At 43.4% G+C, this 25,486-nt stretch overlaps 1 protein-coding gene across 1 annotated transcript in view; it reads right to left on the minus strand.

Moving 5' to 3' along the window:
- MYO7A (myosin VIIA) overlaps positions 1–25,486 on the minus strand; it is a 122,545-nt gene that overhangs the window by 95,409 nt on the left and 1,650 nt on the right. The window contains exons 2-11 of the mRNA XM_081951757.1: positions 12,699–12,812; positions 11,134–11,286; positions 8,761–8,945; positions 7,558–7,679; positions 6,261–6,403; positions 5,322–5,435; positions 3,467–3,620; positions 2,723–2,799; positions 2,168–2,287; positions 102–244 (exon numbers count right to left, since the gene is read on the minus strand). Coding sequence (XP_081807883.1) covers positions 102–244; positions 2,168–2,287; positions 2,723–2,799; positions 3,467–3,620; positions 5,322–5,435; positions 6,261–6,403; positions 7,558–7,679; positions 8,761–8,945; positions 11,134–11,286; positions 12,699–12,812 — 1,325 coding nt within the window. The remainder of the gene's footprint in view (positions 1–101; positions 245–2,167; positions 2,288–2,722; positions 2,800–3,466; positions 3,621–5,321; positions 5,436–6,260; positions 6,404–7,557; positions 7,680–8,760; positions 8,946–11,133; positions 11,287–12,698; positions 12,813–25,486) is intronic.

Consider the following 25,486-nt stretch of genomic DNA (forward strand, 5'->3'; position numbering starts at 1 on the left):
CCTGTATATGGTTACCATCCTGTCGGAACGGGGGAATGGATCCCTCCCTGTTCCCTCCTGCTTTTGAGTAAACGTTTTACACCTTTTTCTAGATCCTACACCTGTTTACTGTGAAGTTCTCAAATCCGAAGATATCCAATAATCCAATGGATCGGCGGACATTTTTGTTTTCGTGGGACGGCGGTCGGTAAATGGCTGCGTTGATCTTCTCCACAATCCACACGAAAAGCCTGCCATAAATGCCCTGGAAATTCAAAAAGAGGGGAAGGCAAGAGATAATACAATAATACAATAGTACAGTTGGAAGGGACCTTGGAGGTCTTCTAGTCCAACCCCCTGCCTAGGCAGGAAACCCTATACCGTTTCAGACAAATGGCTATCTAGCATCTTCTTAAAGACTTCCAGTGTTGGGGCATTCACAACTTCTGGAGGCAACTTCTGTTCCACTGATTAATTGTTCTAACTGTCAGGAAATTTCTCCTCAGTTCCAAGTTGCTTCTCTCCTTGATTAGTTTCCATCCATTGCTTCTTGTTCTACCCTCAGGTGCCTTGGAGAATAGTTTGACTCCCTCTTCTTTGTGGCAACCCCTGAGATATTGGAACACTGCTATCATGTCTCCCCTAGTCCTTCTTTCTCTTAAGCTAAACATACGCAGTTCCTGCAACCGTTCTTCATATGTTTTGGCCTTCAGTCCCCTAATCATCTTTGTTGCTCTTCTCTGCACTCTTTCTAGAGTCTCTGCATCTTTTCTACATCGTGGCGACCAAAACTGAATGCCGTATTCCAAGTGTGGCCTTACCAAGGCATTATAAAGTGGTATTAATACTTCACGTGATCTTGATTCTATAAAATTTATTTCATAAAGCAGATTCTTTTTAAAATTGTTTTTCCCCTCTATAACAACTTACAATCATCAGATTCATATTGTTATGTCATCATACCTGTATATATATCAATCTTATATCACTTCTATATTTATATACATTCATCTACAGTTCTATACATTTCTCTATTGTTTCTCAGCTGAATTAACTTTATTCCTGTTATGCAACCATTTATACCAGTTATCCCAAAATTCATGGTATTCAGACTCTTCTTTGTCTTTTAATCTTAATGTTAACTTGCCCATTTCTGCACAATCTAAAATTTTCTTCCCTTGGGAGCTGGTCCTTTTTTTTAAATCTTGGCTCTTATATTCTAGTTCATTGTTTCCCAAACTTAGCCACTTTAAGATGGGTGGACTTCAACTCCTGGAATTCCTGGACTTCTCAAATTTGGCATCTTTAATATTTGTGGGCTTCGACTCCCAGAATTCCCGGGTTTCTTGGCTACTTTAAGATGGGTGGACTTCAATTCCCAGAATTCCCCAACCAGCATGAATTCTGGTTGTTGAAGTCCACTCACATTAAAGTTGTCAAGTTTGAGTCACATTGCTCTATAACCAGTCGGTTTTTAGAGTTGTAGGGTAGAATTCCACTCTGAGGTGGATAAATATTTTCCCCTTTTTTCATTTCTTTTTTCCCCCCTCATCTCCTTCTTTTTTGGAGGGGGGGGGCAGGATAGCAAAGCAATGGCAATTATAGACACTTAATACGGTTTCTAAAGGGCCTTAAATGCTTACAAACGCTGCAAATTATTTGAAGTGTAAGGAAGAAAAAAGTGAAAATTGGAGGGGAAGGGAAAGGGAAGGAGGAAGGGAAGGGAAGGGAAGGAAAAGAGAGAAAGAGAAAAAAAGAGAAAGAGAGAAAGAAAAAGAGAAAGAGAAAAGAAAGAGAGAGAGAAGGGAAGAGAGGGAGGGAGGGGAGAAGAGGGTGGAAAAAGAGAAAGAGAGACAAAGTGCAGGAAAAGTATAAAGAAATAACTTCTGATTCTCTTTCACAGCATTTACAAGTATAAACATAAATTGACCTCTTGCTCTAGTCTAGGGTTACATTATTTTCCTCTTTTTCTATAATCTATTATTTTATCTACTCACAAAAACCATATATCATAAATTCACTTTTTCTGTTTCATGCAAAAAAAGTCCAGAAAACATTTCCACTCCTCCTCTCTCCCCCCCTCTCTTTCTCTCCCCCCCCCTCTCTCCCAGCATCTTGGGACATGTAGTTTTTCTCAAGAGGGGAAAAAGGAAGGGAGGAACAAGGCAGAGGACAATGCAAAATTCACCTTCACGAAGGCGTCTCTGACATCTATGGCCTGCTCCATGCTGAGAGGGGTGGAGACGGTCTCTCCTCTCGTAATGATAGTCCGGCTAGTGAGGCAATTCATCAGATCCTGAGGCTCAACCTAGAAAGCATTAAAGAGGAAATGTTACGCAGAGTAGGATAGGATAGGATATAGAATATAGAATATAGAATTAGAATAGAAAACAATAGAATAGAAAAGAGAATAGAAAAGAATAGAATATAGAATATAATAGAAAAGAGAATAGAAAAGAGATGAGAAGAGAGAATAGAAAAGAAAAGAGAATAGAAAAGAATAGAATGTAGAATAGAATAGAAAAGAGATGAGAAAAGAGATGAAAAGAGAAGAGAAGAGAAGAGAAAAGAGAATAGAATAGAAAATAGAAGAGAAAAGAAAAGAGAAGAGAAGAGAAGAGAGAAGAGAAGGAATTCTGGGAGTTGAAGTCCACAGGTCATAAAGGGCCATTGTTCCCCACCTATTGTAAGGGGTGATTCCTACAGGTTGTACCTAACAAAGATGGGAAGGAATCCAACTCACCTCCAGCAACAATGCAGCTGTTATCAAGGACGCAGAGTGGACAACCTCACAAGCGTCGAGATTGTCGTAGTTCCGGGCTGCAGAGAGAGAAGCAGAAATAAACTGTTGGCAGAAGTGGGAGTGGGGTTTGCTCTCTGTTTATCTACAAGGGGCTTGTTTGCACAGATTAACCCCACTTGCTTTCTCGCCCTGATTGTGTTACCTAGTTGGGTAATGAAATGTCTGTAAGAAACAACCAAGCTCAGAGAGCAAAAAGGACCCCACAGTTTTCCTCCTCCTCCTCCTCCTCCTCCTCCTCCTCCTCCTCCTCCTCCTCCTCCTCCTCCTCCTCCTCCTCCTCCTCCTCCTCCTCCTCCTCCTCCTCCTCCTCCTCCTCCTCCTCCTCCTCCTCCTCCTCCTCTATCCCATGCAACCAACTCCCTTCTAGCACTGATAATGTTACCTAGCAGGGTAATGAAACATCTGCAAGAAAACAACTACGCTCAGAGAGCACCAAAGACCTCACAGTCCTCCTCCCCCTTCTTTCCACAACCCCTTTCTCTTCTAGCACTGATAATGTTACCTAGATGGGTCATGAAACGTCTGCAAGGAAAACAACCACGCTCAGAGAGCACCAAGGACCCCTCATTTCAACCCTGAGCTACAGATATTCTCCTCCAACAACAAACTGGAAAGGGGGAAATGCTACAAAACAGTGACAGAATTCCTACTCCGTTCCTTCACGTCGACAGAGGCGCTGCCTACCTTCGTATCGCAGGTTTCCCATATGCAGGATGGAGGCCAAAAGTTTGCAGATTTCCCAGTTCTCCGTGTCGGTGAACATGAGGACTTTCATGGCCGACCGGATGTTGGAGTATTCTTTGCTATCGTCTCTACCGTCACAAGTAATGCAGTGGCCCTAGCAGTGCAAGACAGAGGGTGCAAAGCATTAGTGCGCCTGATGGCTGACATTTCTGGTCCTCAAGCAGGTCACGTGCCTTGGTCTGCTGATGGTGGTTTGTTCTCCCGGCTTGGTGCTTAGCTTCCAAACCTTTGGTCACCAGGCTTGGTGACATCGGTTGAAGGATGGGATAGGATAGGATAGGATAAGATAGGATAGGATGGCATAGAATATCAGAATCGGAGGAGAGCTGGAATGGACCTTGGAGGTCTTCTAGTCCAGCCCCCTGCCCAAGCAGCAGAACAAATGGAATGGAACAGAACAGAAGAGAAGAGAGTAGATTAGAGAATGGAATGGAATAGAATAGAATAGAATAGAGAATAGAAAATGGAATGGAATAGGGAATAGAATAGAAGAAAACAGAAGAGAAGAGAAAGGAATAGGAATAGAGAATGGAATGGAAGGGAATAGAATAGAATAGAATAATAGAGTTAGAAGGGAACTTGGAGGTCTTCTAGTCCAGCCCCCTGCCCAAGCAGCAGAACAAATGGAATGGAATGGAATGGAACGGAACGGAATGGAACGGAATGGAACGGAACAGAAGAGAAGAGAGTAGATTAGAGAATGGAATGGAATGGAATGGAATAGAATAGAATAGAGAATAGAAAATGGAATGGAATAGGGAATAGAATAGAAGAAAACAGAAGAGAAGAGAAAGGAATAGGAATAGAGAATGGAATGGAATGGAATAGAATAGAATAGAATAGAGAATAGAAAATGGAATGGAATAGGGAATAGAATAGAAGAAAACGGAAGAGAAGAGAAAGGAATAGGAATAGAGAATGGAATGGAATGGAATAGAATAGAATAGAATAATAGAGTTAGAAGGGAACTTGGAGGTCTTCTAGTCCAGCCCCCTGCCCAAGCAGCAGAACAAATGGAATGGAATGGAACAGAACGGAATGGAACGGAACGGAATAGAATAAAATAGAATAGAGAATGGAATGGAATAGAATAGAATAGAATAGAATAATAGAGTTAGAAGGGACCTTGGAGGTCTTCTACTCCAACCCTGCTTAGACAGGAAACCGTACACTTCAGACAAATGGTTATCTCAACATCTTCTTGAAAATTTCCAGTATTGGAGCATTTACAACTTCTGTAGGCAAGTTGTTCCACTTATTAATTGTTCTAACTGGTTTAGGAAACTTCTCCTTAGTTCCAGGTTGCTTCTCTCCCTGATTAGTTTCCACCCATTGTTTCTTGTTCTGCCCTCAGGTGCTTTGGAGAATAGCTTGACTCCTTTGTGGCAACCCCTGAGATATTGGAAGGAAGGAAGGTGGGAAGGAAGATAGTAGAGAAGAAAGGGAGGGAGGGAGGAAGCAAGGAGAGAAAGACGGAAGAAAGGAGAGAAGGATGAAAGGAAGGCGAGAAGGAAGGAAGGAGAGAAGGAAGGATCTCTCCTTGATTAGTTTCCATCCATTGCTTCTTGTCCTGCCTTCAGGTGCCTTGGAGAATAGTTTGACTCCCTCTTCTTTGGGGCAGCCCCCAAATATTGGAAGATGCTCTCATATCACCCCAGGTCCTTCTTTTCATTAAACTAGACATACCCAGTTCCTGCAACCATTCTTCATGTTTTAGCCTTCAAACCAGGCCCTTATTCCTCTTCGCTGCAGAAAAAGGAGATTCACAAAATTGTTATTTTTTTTAACCTCTTACCATGGAAAGATAGTTATAATCCGTCGCTTTTTTAAGTCCCAGCATTTTTTTCTGCTCCAAGCTCATTCCTTTCAGCATGCAGTAAAATATGTGATAATTTCTCTCCTCTTGAGCCTGAGGAAAAAGAATAAAGGAGAGGGGAAACATTAGAACATAGAATAACAGAGTTGGAGGGGACTTTGGAGGTCTTCTAGCCCAACCCCCTCCTCAGGCAGGAGACCCTCTACCATTCTAGACAAATGGCTGCCCAGTTTCTTTTTAAAAGCCTCCAGTGATGGAGCACCCACAACTTCTGGTGGCAAGTAGTTCCACTGCTTAATTGTTTTCACTATTAGGAATATCCCCCTTAGTTCTAGGTTTGTTTCTCTCCTTGTTTAATTTCCATCCGTTGCTTCTTGTCTGTCTTGTTTTAATAATCAGATCTGGATTCTCTCCTTCCCAACAGTCTTGCGAGGTAGGACGTCACTCAACAAGCAGAGTTCCCCACCCCACCCCACTGCCTTGCTGAGACGTTGGGTGGAGTGCATACAGATAGTCTTCAACTTACGACCATAACTTTCTGTGGCTAAGCAAGACAGTTGTTAAGTGAGTATTGCCCTGTTTTACGACCTCTCTTGCCACCGTTGTTAAGCGAATTGCTGTGGTTGTTAGCAACACGGTCATTGAGCGAATCTGGCTTCCCCACTGACTTTGTCAGGGGGTCGCAAAAGGGGATCCTATGAACCAAGTATGCCGTGACCGTCATAACTACGAGTCACTTGGCAAGCGTCTGTATTTTGATCACGTGGCCATGGGGATACCATAACAGTTGTGTGAAAAACAGCCATAAGTCTTTTTTCCCCCAGTGTCGTTGTAACTTTGACCGGTCACTAAATGAACAGCCGTAAGTCGAGGACTTCTTTTACACCTAAGGGGGAGGTGCCTGTAAGGTATCCTTACCTGTCGGCAGACGCGGGATTTCTCCAATAGGTACTGCTCGATTTTAGCTCCCTCAATCGCTCCTCGCTTGTTGAAGTGGATGTCGATGTATTTCCCAAAGCGGCTTGAGTTGTCGTTACGGATGGTCTTCGCGTTCCCAAAAGCTAACAGAGGACGGGAAAAGTTGTAACCAGGATTGCACTAAGCCAACCAGGTTTAAATGGGGCATTAGATCCCAAAAAGATCCAATGAATGGAACGGAATGGAACGGAAGGGAAGGGAAGAGAAAAGAAGGGAAGGGAATAATGGAAAGAAGAGAAGAGAAGAGAAGAGAAGAGAAGAGAACATATGGAATGGAAGAGAATTAGGAATAGGAATAGAGAAGGGGAGGGGAGGGAAGGGAAGGGAAGAGAGTTCAGAATAGAATAGAATAGCATAGCATAGAATAGAGAATAGAAGGGAAGAATGGAATGGAAGAGAAGAAGAGAAGAGAATAATGGAAAGAACAGAATAGAATAGAGAAGGGAAGGGGAGGGAAGAGAACATATAGAATGGAAGGGAAGAGAATTCAGAATAGAATAGAATAGAATAGAATAGAATAGAATAGAATAGAATAGAATAGAATAGAATAACAGAACAGAACAGAACAGTTGCATTAAAACAATCATGTTGTAAATCTCCCAAGAGTTTAGAATATAGAATAAGAGAGTTGGAAGGGACCTTGGAGGTCTTCTAGTCCAACCCCCTGCTCAGGCAGGAGACACCATACCATTCCAGACAAATGCCTGTCCAATCCCTCTTAAAAACTTCCAGTGTTGGAGCATTTACAACTATCGGTTCTTCCACTAGCTAATTGTTCTCACTGTCAGGCAATTTCTCCTCAGTTCCAAGTTGCTTCTCTCCTTGATTAGTTTCCACCCATTGCTTCTTGTTCTACCCTCAGGTGCCTTGGAGAATAGTTTGATTCCCTCTTCTTTGTGGCAACCCCTGAGATATTGGAAGACTGCTATCCTGTCTCCCCTAGTCCTTCTTTCTCTTAAGCTAGACATACCTAGTTCCTGCAACCGTTCTTCATATGTTTTAGTCTCCAGTCCCCTCATCCTCTTTGTTGCTCTTCTCTGCACTCTACACTCCACCATTGATGGATGGGTTACAGTTGCAGATCTCTGCCTTAACTTAACCAGCATGGTCAAAGAAACAGAGCAACATGGGCCCAATGTCGGTTTGTCAGTTTCTTAAAGGGCCAGATCAGAATTATCATCTACTCCTCTTTGGTCTCCCAAAGTTACTTTTTTCCATGCCAGGCGCAAAGGCTCACCTTCCAAGATGGGGTTGGCTTCCAGGACTTGTTGTTCAATCCACGAATGTTGACCACTGATAGCCGCAAGGAACTGAAGGATCAGTTTGGTGCTCTCCGTTTTTCCCGCGCCCGACTCACCGCTGTGCCAACAAAACAAAACAAAATTTAAAAAGGGTACAGGAAATCCTCAACTTATGACCACAGTTGAGCCCCAAATTTCGGTGGCTAAGTGAGACATTTGTTAAGTGAGTTTTGACACGTTTTGTGACCTTTCTTTGCCCAGTTGTTAAGTCGACACTACAGAGTTGGAAGAGACCCTTGAAGGCCTTCTAGTCCAACCCACTGCTCAGGCAGGAAACCCCTATAACATTTCAGACAAACAGTTTATCCAATTGCTTCTTAAAAACTTCCACTGTTGGAGTACCAACAACATCTGGTGGCAAGTAGTTCCACTGGTTAATTGTTCGCATTGCCATTTGAGGGCAAATTGATTGGTTCTCTCCATTTTTAAAAATTGTTTTTAGCAAAAATACAGAGGGAAATGAGCAGGTTAGATCCCTACCTGATAAAATACGTCTTCTTCCAAGCTTGACAAAAAGGCTGGGAAAATAAGTCACACTTTCTTTCTTTCTTCTTTCTTTCTTTCTTTCTTTCTTTCTTTCTCTTTCTTTCTTTCTTTCTTTTTTTCTTTCTTTCTTTCTTTCTTTCTTTCTCTCTCTCTCTCTCTCTCTCTCTCTCTCTCTCTCTCTCTCCCCTTCCTTCCTTCCTTCTTTCTCCTTCCTTCCTTCCTTCTTTGTCTCTCTCTCTCTCTTTTCTCTTCTTTGTTCTCTCTCTCTCTCTCTCTCTCTTTCTTTCTCTTTTTTTCCTTCTTGGGTGGATGGAAACTAATCAAGGAGAGAAGCAACCCAGAACTAAGGAGAAATTTCCTGACAGTGGAATAGCTTGCCTCCAGAAGTTGTGAATGCTTCCAACACTGGAAGCTTTTAAAAAGAGATTGGATAACCATTTGTCTGAAGTGGTGTAGGGTCTCCTGCTTGAGCAGGGGGCTGGACTAAAAGACCTCCACAATATCTAATACGTGTGCAGATAATTGCTTTAATCTGGCAAGATTCAGTCTGTAGGCAAACAGTAATAACGAAACTACTCAGAAAAGCTCTAAGGAGGGATGCCAACGGCAAGAAGTAGAGACTGTTTGATGGGGTCCGATATCTCCTGACTTGCCTTATAATACAACACTGGTCCCTGTTGTTCCTTTGCATGTTGAAGTAGCAATTGTCCGCGATGGCAAAAATGTGGGGGGGCATTTCCCCGATCTTTTTGTTGGTGTAGAGACGGATCTGATCCGGGGAGTAAATGGGAAGCAGCTGGTAGGGATTTACGGCCACTAGGATTGAGCCCGTGTATGTCTGGAGAACGAAGAGAAATAAACGCACATTAGGTCAAGGTTCCCCTCGCACATCTGTGCTAGACTCTAGGGCAGGCTGGCTGGGGAATTCTGGGAGTTGAAGTCCACAAGTCTTAAAGTTCCCAAGTTTGGACACCCCTGCTCTAGGGAGCAGTGCTCATCTCTGTTTCAAAGCCGAAGAGCCAGCGCTGTCCGAAGACGTCTCCGTGGTCATGTGGCCGGCATGACTCAACGCCCGAAGGCGCACGGAACGCTGTTTCCTTCCCACCAAAGGTGGTTCCTGTTTTTCTACTCGCATTTTTTACGTGCTTTCGAAATGCTAGGTTGGCGGAAGCTGGGACAAGTCACGGGAGCTCACTCCGTTACGCGGCGCTAGGGATTCGAACCTCCAAACTGCCGACCTTTCTGATCGACAAGCTCAGCATCTTAGCTATTGAGCCACCATGTCCCTTAAACACACATACACAAATGCATAGACACAAAGGTAAGAATAATCGTGTAAGATCAGACTGTGGATCTGGTTACCACATTGGCCCCTTCGTGATAAGGCTTAAAGGATTTCTGTTATCGTTGTGTTTTATGCTCTTATTGTATGTTGGTGCTGTTATACCAGCTGATTCTTCCTGCATTTGGAAGTTTGGACTAGTTAATCCTTCCAACGTAGTGGAGTTAGTATAGTAGTAGTAGCAAGCAGCAGCAGTACTAGTAGTAAAGTCTCCTAGATTTGGTATTGTTGAAAGTTGGAGTCTGTTATAGTTGTTCATATTATTATGCTGATAGTTTAATAACAAATACTTTTAATAAGAGTCAGCTGTCATAGTTGTTTATATTAAGTTGACAATTTCACAACAAAAACTTTAATAAGGGAACAGCATCAACTGTCATAACATTTAACCTCATTTATTTACTTTCATCAATGAAACAATTGCTGTTGCTTTATTATTATTCCGACAATTTAATAAAATATCTTAGCCTGGAATCATAAAAGAAAATAGGGGACTTAACTTTTTTATCTATTCCTGCATGGGTGGACTCCAATTCCCAGTATCCCCCAGCCAGTATGGCCAGACTTCAACTCCCAGAATTCCCCAGCCAGCATGAGTGGATTTCAACTCCCAGAATTCCCCAGCCAGCATGGATGGACTCCAGTTCCCAGAATTCCCCAGCCAGTATGGCCAGACCTCAACTCCCAGAATTCCCCAGCCAGCATTTTCTCAGCAGAAAATGCGACTTCTCTGTTGTGAAAGTTGTGCTCCCATTTCCCCAATGACCCACGGGAAAAAGAAAATTGCAAAACTTCCCCATTCGGCCCCACAATTGCCACAGACACCAGACTGAATTGTGCATTGCTATTTTTCAGCCCAAAGCCATTTCAGCAGCAGAGACGATGCGGACTCCATCCAAATGAAAGCGTTAACCAAAAAAAACCAAAATAATTGCGAAGGATTTGCCCCTCCCAAGCGTTCTCCTGGGGGGTCCTTGCTTTTTTTCCTCTCACAAAGCTGCAAAACCATGCAGCGAGGACATAAATGTGCCTCCCACCCCCCAAGGCAAGCAAGCAGAGGGAAGCGATCCAGAAAAGGTAGCATCAAATAAAGAGCCGAACATAAGAGACAGGGCAACAACAAGGCACCGGGTGTACTTACCCTTCCGCCACAGTTAGTCTAGGTTTTAAAGCAGAGGGAGCAGGAAAATGTTATTTTGTTTTAAAATAACCTTTTTTTCCAAAGGAGAGAAGAGAAGAGAGGAGAAGAGAGGAGATGAGAAGGAGGGAGAGATGGAAGAAGGGAGAGATGGAAGGAGGGAGAAGGGAAGGGAAGATATGAGATAAAGAGGAGAGGAGAGAGAAGAGAAGAAGGGAAAGATGGAAGGAAGAAGGGAAGGAGAGAGAAGGGAAGGGAAGAGATGAGACAAAGAGGAGAGAAGAGGAGAAGGAGGGAAAGATGGAAGGAAGAAGGGAAAGAAAGAGAAGGGAAGAGATGAGACAAAGAGGAGAGAATAGAGAAGAGGAGAGGAGGAGAAGAGAAGGAGGGAGAGATGGAAGGAAGAAAAAGGGAAGGAGAGAGAAGGGAAGAGATGAGACAAAGAGGATAGGAGAAGAGAAGAGAAGAGAAGAGAAGGAGAGAGAGGTGGAAGGAAGAAAAAGGGAAGAGATGAGACAAAGAGGAGAGAAGAGAAGAGAGACTCACATAAATCAGACGCTCCCGATAGCGGATGAGCAGATTTCTCAGGATCCCTGCCTCGTTCAGATCCCCCAAACGGATCATGTCTTCCACCCCATGAATGGAAGTCGGGTGCATCGGTTTGATGTGGCTGGCATTTTGAGGGGAGACCCAGTGCTCCTGGGGAAAGAAAATTTTAAAACCAAGCAAGCATCATCAAGACAGAATGGAAAGAATGCACAGTGCCAGCAGTTCAACTCCAAATCACAAATTAACAGAGATTAATTAAAGGAACCGTGTAGGTCATCTAGTCCAACCCCCCACCTAAAAAGGAGACCCTTCACCATTTCTGACAGATGGCAGTCCAGTCTCTTCTTGAAAGCCTCCAGGGATGAAGCTCCCACAACTTCCAAAGGCAACTTCTGTTCCGTTGGTTGATTGTTTCTCACTGTTAGGAAGTTTCTCCTTAATTCCTGGTTGCTTCTCTCCTTGATTAATTTCCATCCATTGTTTCTTGTCCTGCCCTCAGGTGCATTGGAAAATAGGTTGACCCCCTCCTCTCTGTGGCAGCCCCTCAAATATGGGAAGACTGCTATCTTGTCTCCCCTGGTCCTTCTCTTCCCTAGACCAGCCATGCCCAGTTCCTGCAACCGTCCATCGTATGTTTCAGCCTCCAGTCCCATCATCATCCTGTTTGCTCTTCTCTGCACTCTTTCTAGAGTCTCCACATCTTTTTTATAGTGTGGTGACCAAAACGGGATGCAGTACTCTAGGTGTGGTCTTACTAAGGCTTTATAGAGCGGTATTAGTACCTCCCTTGATCTTGATTGCATCCCTCTGTTAGTCGAGCATCGAACTGCGCATGGTTAAAGCACCAGTGAAAAAGCTTCACAATGTGTGTTACTTTGCAGAACATTTTAAGGAACTACTAGAGCTTTGGGGAAAACTCCCCACAGCAAAGCTGAGTTCATTTAGGGAAGCATTTATTCCCTCTGGGAGGGGCCATTCATCGTCCACCTGTGGCTTTACTCCCAAGTCGACCCCTGTTCTTTAGCTGTTCCCTTCGTCTGGCAACTCTGCGCATGCTCCAGCGAAGTCTTTCGAGGGAGGATTTACAGTCACAGACCTTATCTGGCTTGGAGAGCTGACAGGCCGATATTTGCAAAACTTGGCAAGGAGTCATGGAGAGTCAGGAACCAATGACGGGAACTCATGGCCTCCTGCAAACTCCACTCCCCTGTCCTCCTCTTTTATTTCCTGGGGGGGGGGGCATTCATCGTCCACCTGTGGCCTTACTCCTGAGTCGACCCCTGTTCTTTAGCTGTTCCCTTCGTCTGGCAATTCTGCGCATGCGCACACTGGGAACAGGCTCCAGCTGTTCCTCTGCCTCACTGATGTCTGACTCTGAAGGCAGCTGATAACTGGCATACGGCCCTGGCCCCCTCTCTGCCCCCGACACAGAGCCCTCCTCACAGCCTTCCACAGACTCCAGGACTGGCCCAGGTTCCTCCCCAACCTCCTCGCTGTCCAACTCTCCTGACAGCTCTGCTGTCAGGCCACAACAGGTTCAATCCCCGGTTCGCTTTACGTACATTTCCTTCGTCGTCGATCACCTGGATCTGTCCGGAATCGCATAGCTTGACCACTGCTCCGATGGGAACGTCGAATTCCCGCCTGGTCCTGAGGTCCATCCATACATAATCCCCCTGGCAGAAAATACAAACAGGGCACTGAAGTCCTGAAGAAATGCAGCCAAGACATATCAGAGTACGACTCACCTCTTCACAGAGGTAGTCCTCAACTTACGACAGTTCGTTTAATGACCGTCTGAAGTTACAATGTTACCCTGAAAAAAGGGACTGAGGACAGTTTTTCACACTTACGACCGTTGCAGCATTCCCCCCCCCCACCCATAGTCATTTACATTTGGATGCTTGACCACAGGTTCATATTTACGAAACCTTCTGTTTCTTATCTTTTCTCTTCCTCTCTCCTTTTCTCTCTCTGTCTCTCTCCTCTCTTTCTCCCTCATCTCTTTCTTTCTCTTTCCTTCTGTTTCTTTCTCTCTTCTATTTTCTTTCTCTCCTATTTTCTCTCTTTCTCCCTCCTCTTTCTTTCTTTCTTTCTTTCTTTCTTTCTTTCTTTCTTTCTTTCTTTCTTTCTTTCTTTCTTTCCTTCTGTTTCTTTCTTTCTTCTATTTTCTTTTTCTCTCATTTTCTTTCTCTCTCCTATTTTCTCTCTTTCTCCCTCCTCTTCTCTTTCTTTCTTTCTCTTTCCTTCTATTGCTCTTTCTTCTTCTATTTTTCTATCTCCTATTTTGTCTCTTTCTCCCTCCTCTCATCTTTCTTTTTCTTTCCTTCTGTTTGTCTCTCTATTTTCTTTCTCTCCTATTTTCTTTCTCTCTCCTATTTTTTCTCTTTCTCCCTCCTCTTTCTCTTTCCTTCTGTTTCTCTCTTCTATTTTCTTTCTCATTTTCTCTCTCTCTCCTATTTTCTCTTTCTCCCTCCTCTTTTCTTTCTTTCTTTCTCTTTCCTTCTGTTTCTCTTTCTCTCTCCTTCTATTTTCTTTCTATTCTTTTCTTTCTTTCTCATTTTCTCTGTCTCTCCCTCCTTTTCTCTTTCTTTCCCCTTCTCTCTTTCCTTCTGTTTCTCTTTCTCTCTCCTGTTTTCTCTTTCTTTCTCTTTCTTTCTCCCATTTCTCTCTCTCCACTCTTTTTCCTCTTTCTCCCTTTCTCTCTCTCCCCCCACCAACATTTGAGACATTCTATTTCAAGACACAGAGTTCATTCTTTAATACATCCACTAATACTTTCAAACGTTATGAAAAACTCCAATTACTTCAGGCATCTTTCCAACCAGCTCAGAAGCTAAGGAGAGGCCATCGCGCCTCGCATAAAAAGTCCTCAGTTGGAAAAAGTCCCATTTCCCCCCCCCCCGCCCCAGAAGACCCTTAGATACACCCTTTGCTTCCCCAAGTCTTCTGCAGGCCTACTCAGAAGTAAGTAACACCTCCTTCCCTCCGTCTTCCTTCCCGATAACGTGTGCAATGGACAGCCAATTTTCTATTTCTCCCGATGAACCGAGATTCAACTTTCTCAACTTTCTCAACTTTATAATATACAGTTTGGGTTGCTTTATTTACCATCCCTTCCGCCTGTTGTAATGCCAAGTTATTTTCCCTTTCTTTTCTCCCTCCCTCCCTTCTCTCCTTCCTTCCACCTCTCCTTCCCCTTCCTTCTTCCCTTACCTCTCCCCTACTCCTACTCTTCCCCTTCCCCTTCCTACTCTCTTTCCTTCTCTTTCTCTCCCTTCCTCCCTCCTCTCCTTCCCCTTCCTTCTCTACTTTCTTCCTTCCTCCTCTCCTTCCCCTTCCTTCTTCCCTTACCTCTCCCTTACTCCTACTCTTCCCCTTCCTACTCTCTTTCCTTCTCTTTCTCTCCCTTCCTCCCTCCTCTCCTTCACCTTCCTTCTCTACTTTCTTCCTTCCTCCTCTCCTTCCCCTTCCTTCTTCCCTTACCTCTCCCCTACTGCTACTCTTTCCTTTCCTCCCCTCTCTCCTTCTTTCTTTCCCTTCCACCCTCCTCTCCTTACCTCTTCCTTCTTTCCCTCCTCTTCCTTCCACCCTCCTCTCCCTCTGTCTTCCTTCCCGATAAAGTGTGCAACGGACGGCCAATTTTCTATTTCTCCCGAGGAACCGAGACTCAAATTTCTCTTACCGACAAAAGTGGATGGACTTTCAACACTTGGTTGACGTTTCGGATCAGAGCCCATTTTTTCTGGTCCCTCTCGTGAACCCCCATCTCACTGTGGTACTGGAACATGATGGCATTCCAGTACCCCTTATTGTGCCACCCCAACGCCCAATTGATCCCTGGACGTCTTCCTATGCACCATGAAGTTTGCTTTTCGTCTACTTTCTGGTGTGAACATAAATCCTTCTCCAGCGTCTTCGTCTTCGTCTTCTTCTTCGTCTTCTTCTTCTTCTTCTTCTTCTTCTTCTTCTTCTTCTTCTTCTTCTTCTTCTTCTTCTAGAGGTCTTCTTCTAGATGTCTCCTGTCTTAATCCATAATCCTGACCCCTTTGCTTCATCCAAAAAGTTTTCCCCTTTTAAGGGGTAACGATTTATGGTGGTCCATCACCAATTCCTAAGATCCTCCTGGGGTTGCGCTCTAGCAGAAACCGGACGAAATTCCAATTTTCAGCTCTGTAAAATGCTTTGCACCTTCCTGGATTTTTTCCCTTTCTTCGTTTTATTCCCCCCAAAGGAAGGTTTCTTTTGAGCTTCAGATCTTTCAACTGTGAGTCCCCTGGACTTTTGGGGCCAATTATTAAGCCAGATCAGCAAAAACCTCTTTCAACACTTGGCTTTTAATTAACTTAATACCTTTCAGCACCAAGTTAAGCAATGCACAAGGGGGAATCGTACACCAGCCGCCGTCTGCTTCAGCGTTCAAGCGATCGCTGGGCTGGGAAGCCATAGCAACCCACTTTTAAATAATTAAGTCCGTGGATATCGTGCCCAGCTAGGAGCATCTTAAATTCCCAAAGGACAGAGACAATGTTAGGTGTCTAGCTGGCCTAGTCTCCCAGGAATTCAGGCAATCCGTCAGAATAGAGCTGAAAGGGACTTTGGAGGTCTTCTAGTCCAACCCCCTGCTCAAGCAGGAGACATCCCTGTAAAATTTCAGATGAGAAGCTATCCAGTCTTTCAAAACTTCTTTTTTAAAAGAAAACTTTAAAAAGTGCTTAACTTTAAAAAAAAAACAACCTCCAGCGATGAAGCACCCACAACCTCTGAAGACAAACTATTTCGCCGGTTAATTGTTCTTCTCTTGGTTAGGAAGTTTCATCTTCCTTCTGGGTTGTTTCTCTCCTTGATTAGTTTCCATCCATTGTTTCCTGTCCTGCTTCAGGTGTTTTGGAGAATAAGTTGACCCCCCTCTCCTTTAGGGCAGCCCCTCAAATATATATATATATATTTGCCAAAAGTTTTTATTTTTTTATTCTCTTACATACCATTTTAAGTATACATTCACATAATTGTTATTCTTGTTTACATTTGTCATTCTTATACATTTGTTATTCCATTTAATAGGTTATAATATACAGTTTGGGTTGATTTATTTACCATCCCTTCTGCCTGTTGTAACACCACCTTCTTTTCCCTTTCTTTTCTCCCTCCCTTCTCTCCTTCCTTCCTCCTCTCCTTCCCCTTCCTTCTTCCCTTACCTCTCCCCTACTCCTACTCTTCCCCTTTGCCTTGCTACTCTCTTTCCTTCTCTTTCTCTCCCTTCCTCCCTCCTCCCCTTTCCCTTTCCTTTTTCCCTCCATTCCTCCTCTCCTTCCCCTTCCTTCTCTACTTTCTTCCTTCCTCCTCTCCTTCCCCTTCCTTCTTCCCTTACCTCTCCCCTATTCCTACTCTTCCCCTTCCCCTTCCTACTCTCTTTTCTTCTCTTTCTCTCACTTCCTCCCTCCTCCCCTTTCCCTTTCCTTTTTCCCTCCATTCCTTCTCTACTTCCTTCCTTCCTCCTCTCCTTCCCCTTCCTTCTCTACTTTCTTCCTTCCTCCTCTCCTTCCCCTTCCTTCTTCCCTTACCTCTCCCATACTCCTACTCTTTCCTTTCCTCCCCTCTCTCCTTCTTTCTTTCCCTTCCACCCTCCTCTCCTTACCTCTTCCTTCTTTCCCTCTTCTTCCTCTCATTCTCTCCTCCTTTCTCCCTTTCTTTTTCTGTTGTTATAGGTGTCTCCTTCAAATCTCAGTTTATGTTTTTTGGGGATGGTATTTCTGCAAACTCAGGGCAGCCTGTCCAATATTGAAATGCTGCTATCATGTCTCCTGTAGTTCTTCTTTTCTCTAGACTAGCCAAACACAAATCCTGCAAACTGTTCTTCATATGTTTTAGTCTCCAGGCCTTTAATCTTCTTAGTTGCTCTTCTCGGCACTTATTCCAAAGTCTCAACATCTTTTTTGTAATGTGGGGACCGAAACTGGTTGCAGTATTATTCCCAGTGGGTCCTAACTAAGGATTTATAAAGCTGTACTAATCCTCCACATGATTTTGATTCTGTGCCTCTGTTTATAACAACCAAGGACGCTATGAGCTTTTTTTTTTGGCTGCTGCCGTACATTGCGGTCTCATATTTTCAATTTTCAGACTCAATTTTCGGCCCTTCAGGGAGCAGAATCCTCTAGGCCTGGAATTCTAAATGTCGATGGAGATTTGCATTCATCCAGGTCATGGTTATCCCAAAAGTGTTTTTTTTAAAGGGGGACTGGTTTTTGTTTCTTCCTGAAGAGGTTTTGCTTCTCATCCAAGAAGCTTCTTCAGTTCTGACTGAATGGCCTTCGTTTTTCCCTGAAGACATTTTGCTTCTCAGCCAATAAGCTTCTTCAGTTCTGAGTGAATGGTTTTTGTTTCTCCCTGAAGAGGTTTTGCTTCTCATCCAAGAAGCTTCCTCAGTTCTGATTGAATGGTTTGTGTTTCTCCCTGAAGAGGTTTTGCTTCTCATCCAAGAAGCTTCTTCAGTTCTGACTGAATGGCCTTCGTTTTTCCCTGAAGACGTTTTGCTTCTCATCCAAGAAGCTTCCTCGGTTCTGATTGAATGGTTTTTGTTTCTCCCCAAAGATGTTTCGCTTCTCATCCAAGAAGCTTCTTCACTTCTATTCTGACTTAACAACCGTGTTAACTAAGTTCGCAAGGGCAGTGAATCACTTGACAAAGGTGGCACAAAAAGTTGTAAAATAGGGCGAAACCTCACTGAACAATTGTCTCACTTAGCAAGATAAATTTTGGGCTCGGTTATGGTCGTAGGTCGAGGACAACCTGCACCAGAAACGATGAATACCAAACAAATATTTCCCATAAATATTCTTTCCTGACAGTGAGAACAATTCATCAGTGGAACGACTTGCCTCCAGAAGTTGTAAATGCTCCAACACTGGACGTTTTTAAGAAGATGTTGGATAACCATTTGTCTGAAGTGGTGCCGGGTTTCCCCCCCTCCCCCCGCTAAGCAGGGGGTTGGACTAGAAGACCTCCAAGGTCCCTTCCAACTCTGTTATTCTATAAAGAATAATGTTAGTGAGCCACAAGGCAGCTGACATCGACAAATCCTAGCTAATGCATTGAGTACCGAAAGAAAATTGTCATGTCAAAACGCCTTGAGTACAAATTCCATGAATCAGAATCAGAAAAGAGCTGGAAGGGAGCTTGGAGGTCATCTAGTCCAACCCCCTGCTCAAGCAGGAGACCTTAGACAGCTGTCCAATCACTTCTTTAAACAACTCCAGTGACGGAGCATCCACAGCTTCTGAAGGAAAGCCATTCCCCCGGTTGTCCCAAAGGTGCTTCATTTTTTTCCTCAAGAGGCAACTGGAGTTTCTGGTTTTTCTTCGAAGACATTTCGCTTCTCGTCCTAGAAGCTTCTACAGCTCTGACTGGATGGTGGGGAATGAAGAAGCTTCTTGGATGAGAAGCGAAGCGTCTTCAAAGAAAAAAACAAAAAACCTGAAGTGTCCGGCCTGCAGCCATCTTTTCTTTTGGATCTTTGGCCTGCCACACTTTCTATTATTCGACTATGCAACCTCTGAGAAAATGGGATTGTACGGAGTTAGACGATAGGTAGCCATAACAACATTCTTTTTAGAAAGCCAAGGTCATCCTTTCTCTTGGCACCTCTGCACCTGACCAGAACTGGATGGGTGGAAGCTGCCAGCGTGGCAGTGGGAGATTGGACCATGGGATGGACTTGTGGGTGTGGGGGGAAAGATCTTGAATTTTCAACTGGGTGGGGAAAACCGGGAAGCTTTCAGATTCGGGTTTCCCCAGATGTGCCAACATGGCTCTCTTCATCAGTTGGAACTTTGAGCAATACTTTTGCCTCGGACTCTGACTTTATTTTGGATGCTATTTGGAACCCTGATATGAAGAAGCTTCTTGGATGAGAAGCGAAACGTCTTCAAAGAAAAATCAGGAAAATTCCCCACCGTGACCTGGCTGACGGAGAATCTCCATAGACATTCCACAGGTGGATAGTTCTCTTTCACTCTATGGATGTGAAAGGTGGATTTTGAAGACGTGAGTTGGAAGCAGTGCCGATACTTTGAAGTCGTAGCAGATTCCTGAGAATTTCATGGACCACCAAGAAAACATGGAACAAATCAGACCATCTTTTGATATACAAACAACCAGGCTCAAATTATTCTACTTTGGGTACATTATTCAAAGACTTTGGATAAGACCCTAATGCTGGCTATAACGGAATAGCAGAGTGGGGAGGGACCTTGGAGGTCTTCTAGCCCAGGCCCCTGCTCATGCAGGAGACCCTACACCTTTCCAGACAAGTGGCTGTCCAGTCTCTTCTCCAGGGATGCAGCACCCGCAACTTCTGGTGGCAAGCAGTTCCACTGGTTAATTGTTCTCATTGTTAGGAAGTTTCTCCTTAATTCCAGGTTGCTTCTCTCCTCGATTAGATGGCTGGCTGGGGAATTCTGGGAGTTTAAATCCCCACATTTTCAAGTTGCCAAGATTGAGAAACACTGCTCTCAAGGCAGTAGTGGGTTTCAAATTTTTTTAGAACCTCTTCTGTAGGTGTGGCCTGCTTTGTGGGAGTGGCTTGCTGGCCATGTGACCGGGTGGGAGTGGCTTGCTGGCCATATGACTGGGTGGGCGTGGCCAACTTGTAAAATGTGGTGAAAATCACTTAACAACGCTCTTGCTTAGCAACCAAAATGTTGGCTCAGGAACTCTGGCATTTGAAGCACACAAGTCTTAAAGCTGTCAAGTTACAAGACCCTTGCACCCCTAACCCTTTAGAAAAAAAACCCCAGGGGTGTTCAAACTTGACAGCTTTAAGACTGCTGGACTTCAACTCCCAGAATTCCTCCTCCAGTCATGTTGGCTCAGGAACTCTGGCATTGAGGTGTGCAAGTCTTAAAGCTGTCAAGTTACAAGACCCTTGCACCCTTAACCCTTTCAGAAAAAAAACCCCAAGGGAGTTCAAACTTGACAGCTTTAAGACTTGTGGACTTCAACTCCCAGAATTCCTCCTCTCGCTCTTCATCTTGATGATGTGCGGGCAGGCAGGGGGAGGGAGCTGGAACCGGTTCTAAACGGCCCGGTAGATTTGTGGAACCTCTTCCATAGAAGAGGTTGGAACTGGCAGGAACCCACCCCTGTATCAAGGTGACAATTTAAGAGCTGACCAGCTGATGCAATGATGCAACGATGGGAATGAGTCAGCAGAGTCTTTGGCTGTTATCCCTTTAAAAGCCTGTGTAATAAGAGGAAGCTAGAGCCATGATGGCGAACCAATGGCATGCATGCCAGAGGTGGCATGCAGAGCCCTCTCTGTGGGCACGCGCACCATCGCCAGCCGCTCTTAGGTGTTCTGTCGTGCAGATGTGCACCAGCCAACTGATCCAACATTCATGCACGTGGGGGCCAACTGTTCTCTTCTGGATTCCGGTATGTGCATGCACGCCAGCCAGCAAGTCTTCATGTGGAGACCAGCTCTCTTGCGTGCATGTGTGCACCGGAACCTGGAAATGCAGCTGGCCACTGCGCATGTACACATCCTGGCTGCTCTCTTCCAGGTTCTGGGGCTCCAGCACATAGCGCATGCTCCAGTTTCGGCCCTCGCTGCTGAAAAGGTTAACCATCACTGAGCTACAGAGCTCATTAGTCTGCTGAATTTCTTCCCTGCTGTAATTGCTGTTTGTTTAGATACTGCTTGTAGCATGTGTATGTATATAGTATTCCTATATTCCTATTGTAGATTTAAAAACTCACTATTTGATACAAGCTACTGTTGGCTGTCCTTGCTCCATGGTTGATACACGCGATGGACCTGTGCACACGCTGACCACTGCCCTACAATGTTTCTGACAAATGATTGTCCAATCTTCTTTAAAACCTCCAGTGTCCTTAATCTCCAGGAACTAAGCCGAATCAAATTTCACCAAAATCCCAGCTCCAGACGGAGGCACCATGTGGAAAACGCCATCGATGGAGTTTCACATTTCCAGATGTTTCTAACCTGCAGCTCCATGTGCAACCTCGTTTGCCCCCTCATTATCCAATCCCAACCTCTGGAAGAACACGCATGGCTTCCTTCCTTTAATTCAAGGGCCGGGATTTTGACAGCGGGAGGCCGTTAAGATGCTAAATGGGTCCATTCGGAGCAGGCCAATGGGCCGTATTTTAATCTATATGCAAATAGGTTTTCATCGGATGGTGGAAGAGGAGTTCTCCCCCCCCCCCTTGTTATTACGGTGGCAAGGACTTTGGGGCCAGCCCATAAATGCCATAGATGAGACAGTAAGTGTCAACAGCTTGCTGAAAAATTGGTTTATGAGGCTCATGACCGAAGATCCTGAGTGAGAAGTCCAACAAAAAAGTTGGAAGGGATCTTGGAGGTCTTCTAGTCTGACCCCCCTGATCAAGCAGGAGACCCTATACCATTTCAGACAAATAGTTGTCCAGTCTCTTCTTCTAAAAACCTCTGGAGGGGAGCTGTTCCATTCATTAATCGTTCTCACTATCAGGAAGTTTCTCCCGAGTTCCAGGTTGCTTCTCTCCTTGATTAGTTTCCACCCATTGTTTCTTGTCCTGCCTTCTGGTGCTTTGGAGAATAGCTTGACTCCCTCTTCTTTGGGGCAGCCCCTCAAATGTTGGAAGACTGCTATCTTGTCACCCCTAGTCCTTCTTTTCTCTAGAGTAGGCATGTTCTGTTCCTGCAATTGTTAACCGATGATCCTGAATGAGAAGTCCAACAAAGACTCAGAAAAGTTTGAGAGGAGTTGGGATATAAATAGTAAAGGACTTTTAGCTAATTAAAATAACAACAAGGAAATGTTAATGGATATTGTTTAATAATATATACATGCTCTGGTGTTGGTAAAAGCAACTTGGATATAATATTCTAAACAGCGGGGGGAGGGGAAAGCTTAGAAACTTTATTAATTGATTTTTTACTCAGAATATGTCATAAAAGTATAATGTTATTGGAGGATTTTTGAAATAGCTAACAAGTGCCATTAGGTGGTTGTGTTTTTAAGTATGAATAAGTTCAGACAGAAGCACGTTCAAATAATTGTAGTCAAATGAGAATTGTGATATATTGATGGTAAGATCTATAAAGATTTTTGATTTAAAGTGTATAATTTATGACGAACTACAAGTAATGACTATGGAATAAATGCTCGAAAGTTATTTGTAACCAATCGACACCCTTTCTACAAGGTGTATTGAAGGATGATTCTTTTTTGGTGTTTATGTTCAACTAAAATAAAATAAAAATTCTTAAAAAGAAAAAAAGAATCACAAAAGTTGGAAGGGACCTTGGAGGTCTTCTAGTCCAACCCCCTGCTCAAGCAGGAGACCCTTAACCGTTTCAGACAAATGGCTTTCCAGTCTGTTCTTGAAAAACCTCCAGTGATGGAGTACCTACAACAGGGGTGTCCAAACTTGAGAACTTTAAGACTTGTGGACTTCAACTCCCAGAATTCCCCAGCCAGCTGGGAATTCTGGGAGTTGAAGTCCACAAGTCTTAAAGTTCCCAAGTTTGGACACCCCTGACCTACAACGTCTGGAGGCAAATCGTTCCTCCAGCTTGCCTCCAGAAAGGGTGGATTCAAATCACACCCAAACACTGCAAAGTGGAAAATTCAACATGGTCCTGAAGATGTTTTGCTTCTCATCCAAGAAGCTTCTTCAGTTCTGATTGAATGGTTTGTGTTTCTCCTCAAAGATGTTTCGCTTCTCATCCAAGAAGCTTCTTCAGTTCTGACTGAACGGTCTTTGTTTTTCCCTGAAGACGTTTTGCTTCTCATCCAAGAAGCTTCTTCAGTTCTGATTGAATGGTTTTTGTTTTTCCCTAAAGACGTTTTGCTTCTCATCCAAGAAGCTTCTTCAGTTCTGACTGAACGGTCTTTGTTTTTCCCTGAAGACGTTTTGCATCTCATCCAAGAAGCTTCTTCAGTTCTGATTGAATGGTTTTTGTTTTTCCCTGAAGAGGTTTCGCTTCTCATCCAAGAAGCTTCATGGTCATTCAGTCAGAACTGAAGAAGCTTCTTGGATGAGAGGTGAAACGTCTTCAAGAAAAAAACAAAGTCCAGTTGCCTTTTAAAAAAGGACCTTTGGGACTATCTGATTCAAACATGGAGGCTTTAACCAGAAACGTCACCAATCTAATCCAACATTGGCACCTTTCATAACCACCATCTGTTTTAACCTGGTTACTGAATTGCTCCCTAAATTAATCCAGAGCGGTGGAATCCCACAACACACTTAGCCACAAAGAAGCAAACCACAAATGACATACAAGTATAGAAGGGCCATCACATCTGGGCTGCAAACACCTAGATGACTCTGCTGCCATCTAGTGGACAGCTGGACACACCTCAGGTTAAGTGGGTTGTGCGAATGCAACCACCAGGTTGTTGAACTTATTAAGACACAGACACACACCACTAAACAAACTAGCAACTGCTGGCAGCCAGATTATTCTGTAGGCTTTCTTGGCTCTCAAAATACATGACACATACACATACACCTATGCTGATTTCAAACTAATCCTTAATCTGGTTTGGAATTAAATTTACGCCAAAAGTAACACAAGAGATTTGTCTGCATCTAACCACCCTTTTCTAATTCCCTCTATGTGGAATTTTTCTTTCTTTCTGTCTTTCTTTCCTTCCTTCTTTCTTTCTTTTTCTTTCTTTTCTTTCTTTCCTTCTTTCTCTCTCTTTCTTTCTCTCTTTCTTCTTATCCCCTTCCTTCCTTTCTGTCTCTTCTTCTTCTTTCCTTCCTTCTTTCCTTCCTTCCTTCTTTTCTTTCTTTTTCATCTCTTCTTCCTTCCTTCCTTTTGCTTTCTTCTTCTCCCCTCCTTCCCTTCCTTCCTGTCTTTGTTCTTCTTCTCCCTTGCTTCCGTCCGTCCTGTCTCTCTCTCTCTCCTTCCCTTTCCCTTCCCCTTCCCCTTTTTCTTTCTTTCTTTCTTTCTTTCTTTCTTTCTTTCTTTTTTCTTTCTTTCTTTCTTTCTTTCTTTCTTTCTTTCTCAACCCTCTATTGATTTTCTGAATTCTTCAGACTTTTATCCTTCCTAAACAAAGCCAACTGTGCAGCATCTTTGAAAAGCTAATTTATCCTTGCTACAAACAACATTTAAAAGCCATTTTCCTTTCTACACTATCAAACCATATCTACCGATGCAGCAAGTGATCCGTTCTCAATCAATCTCTTTTTGTGCTCAGGACTGGTAAGCAGAAGCCCTATTTAACCTTGAACGTGTGAAGAGGAGGGGAGTCATTCAGGAGTTTCAAACTTCATTCCTCCAGCAGGGCTGTCTCAGTGATTTTGGGGTGGTGGTGTCCAAAACATCTGGAGGCCATCAAAATTCTCTACCGCCCAAATCCTACCCACTGCCTCAATAAACAGAATGCTCTCCTCCTTTCCTTTACCAAGATTTATAAATATAGTCTAAATCTATTTGAACGGCCAATCAATTTAGAGGTTGTGTCATAAACTCAGAATTTATGGGACCGTTTTGAACCAGCTGAGTTCCCCTTGTTGCATTTTCAGCGGAAAAGTGGAATATTAAATTATAAAGGATAAATCTCCTCTGAGGCATAGCAGTGAATATAGCACCATTGCCTTGCTTGTCAATCTCTTTACTAGCCTTCTTGGAGTAGAGGACAGCATTTCCAAACAATGGAGTCCAATCTTCCCGAATTAATTTCCTTACACAGGTACTTTCCTTCTTATTTTTGCCCCTGGGGTTTCCTCCCTCTCAAATTTTAATTCTTGGACAGCACCTCAACCAGACAATTTACAACACTGTTAATTCTGAATAGAATAGAATAATAATTAGAATAGAATAGAACAGGAATTAAATGAATAGAACAGAACAGAATAGGAATTAAATGAATAGAATAGAACAGAATAGAAATTAAATGAATAGATTAGAACAGAACAGAATAGGAATTAAATTAAATTAAATTAATAGAATAGAATAGAATAGAATAGAATAGAATAGAATAGAATAGAATAGGAATTAAATGAATAGAATAGAACAGAATAGAAATTAAATGAATAGAATAGAACAGAATAGAATAGAATAGCACAGGAATCAAATGAACAGAACAGAACAGAATAGAAATTAAATGAATAGAATAGAATAGAATAGAATAGAATAGAATAGAATAGAATAGAATAGAATAGAATAGGAATTAAATGAATAGAATAGAACAGAACAGGAATTAAATGAATAGAATAGAACAGAACAGAATAGAATAGAATAGAATAGAATAGAATAGAACAGGAATCAAATGAACAGAACAGAATAGAAATTAAATGAATAGAATAGAATAGAACAGAACAGAAC

Source organism: Natrix helvetica (assembly GCF_964273705.1).
Source record: "Natrix helvetica genome assembly, chromosome: 4".
Taxonomy (NCBI): Eukaryota; Metazoa; Chordata; class Lepidosauria; order Squamata; family Natricidae; genus Natrix; species Natrix helvetica.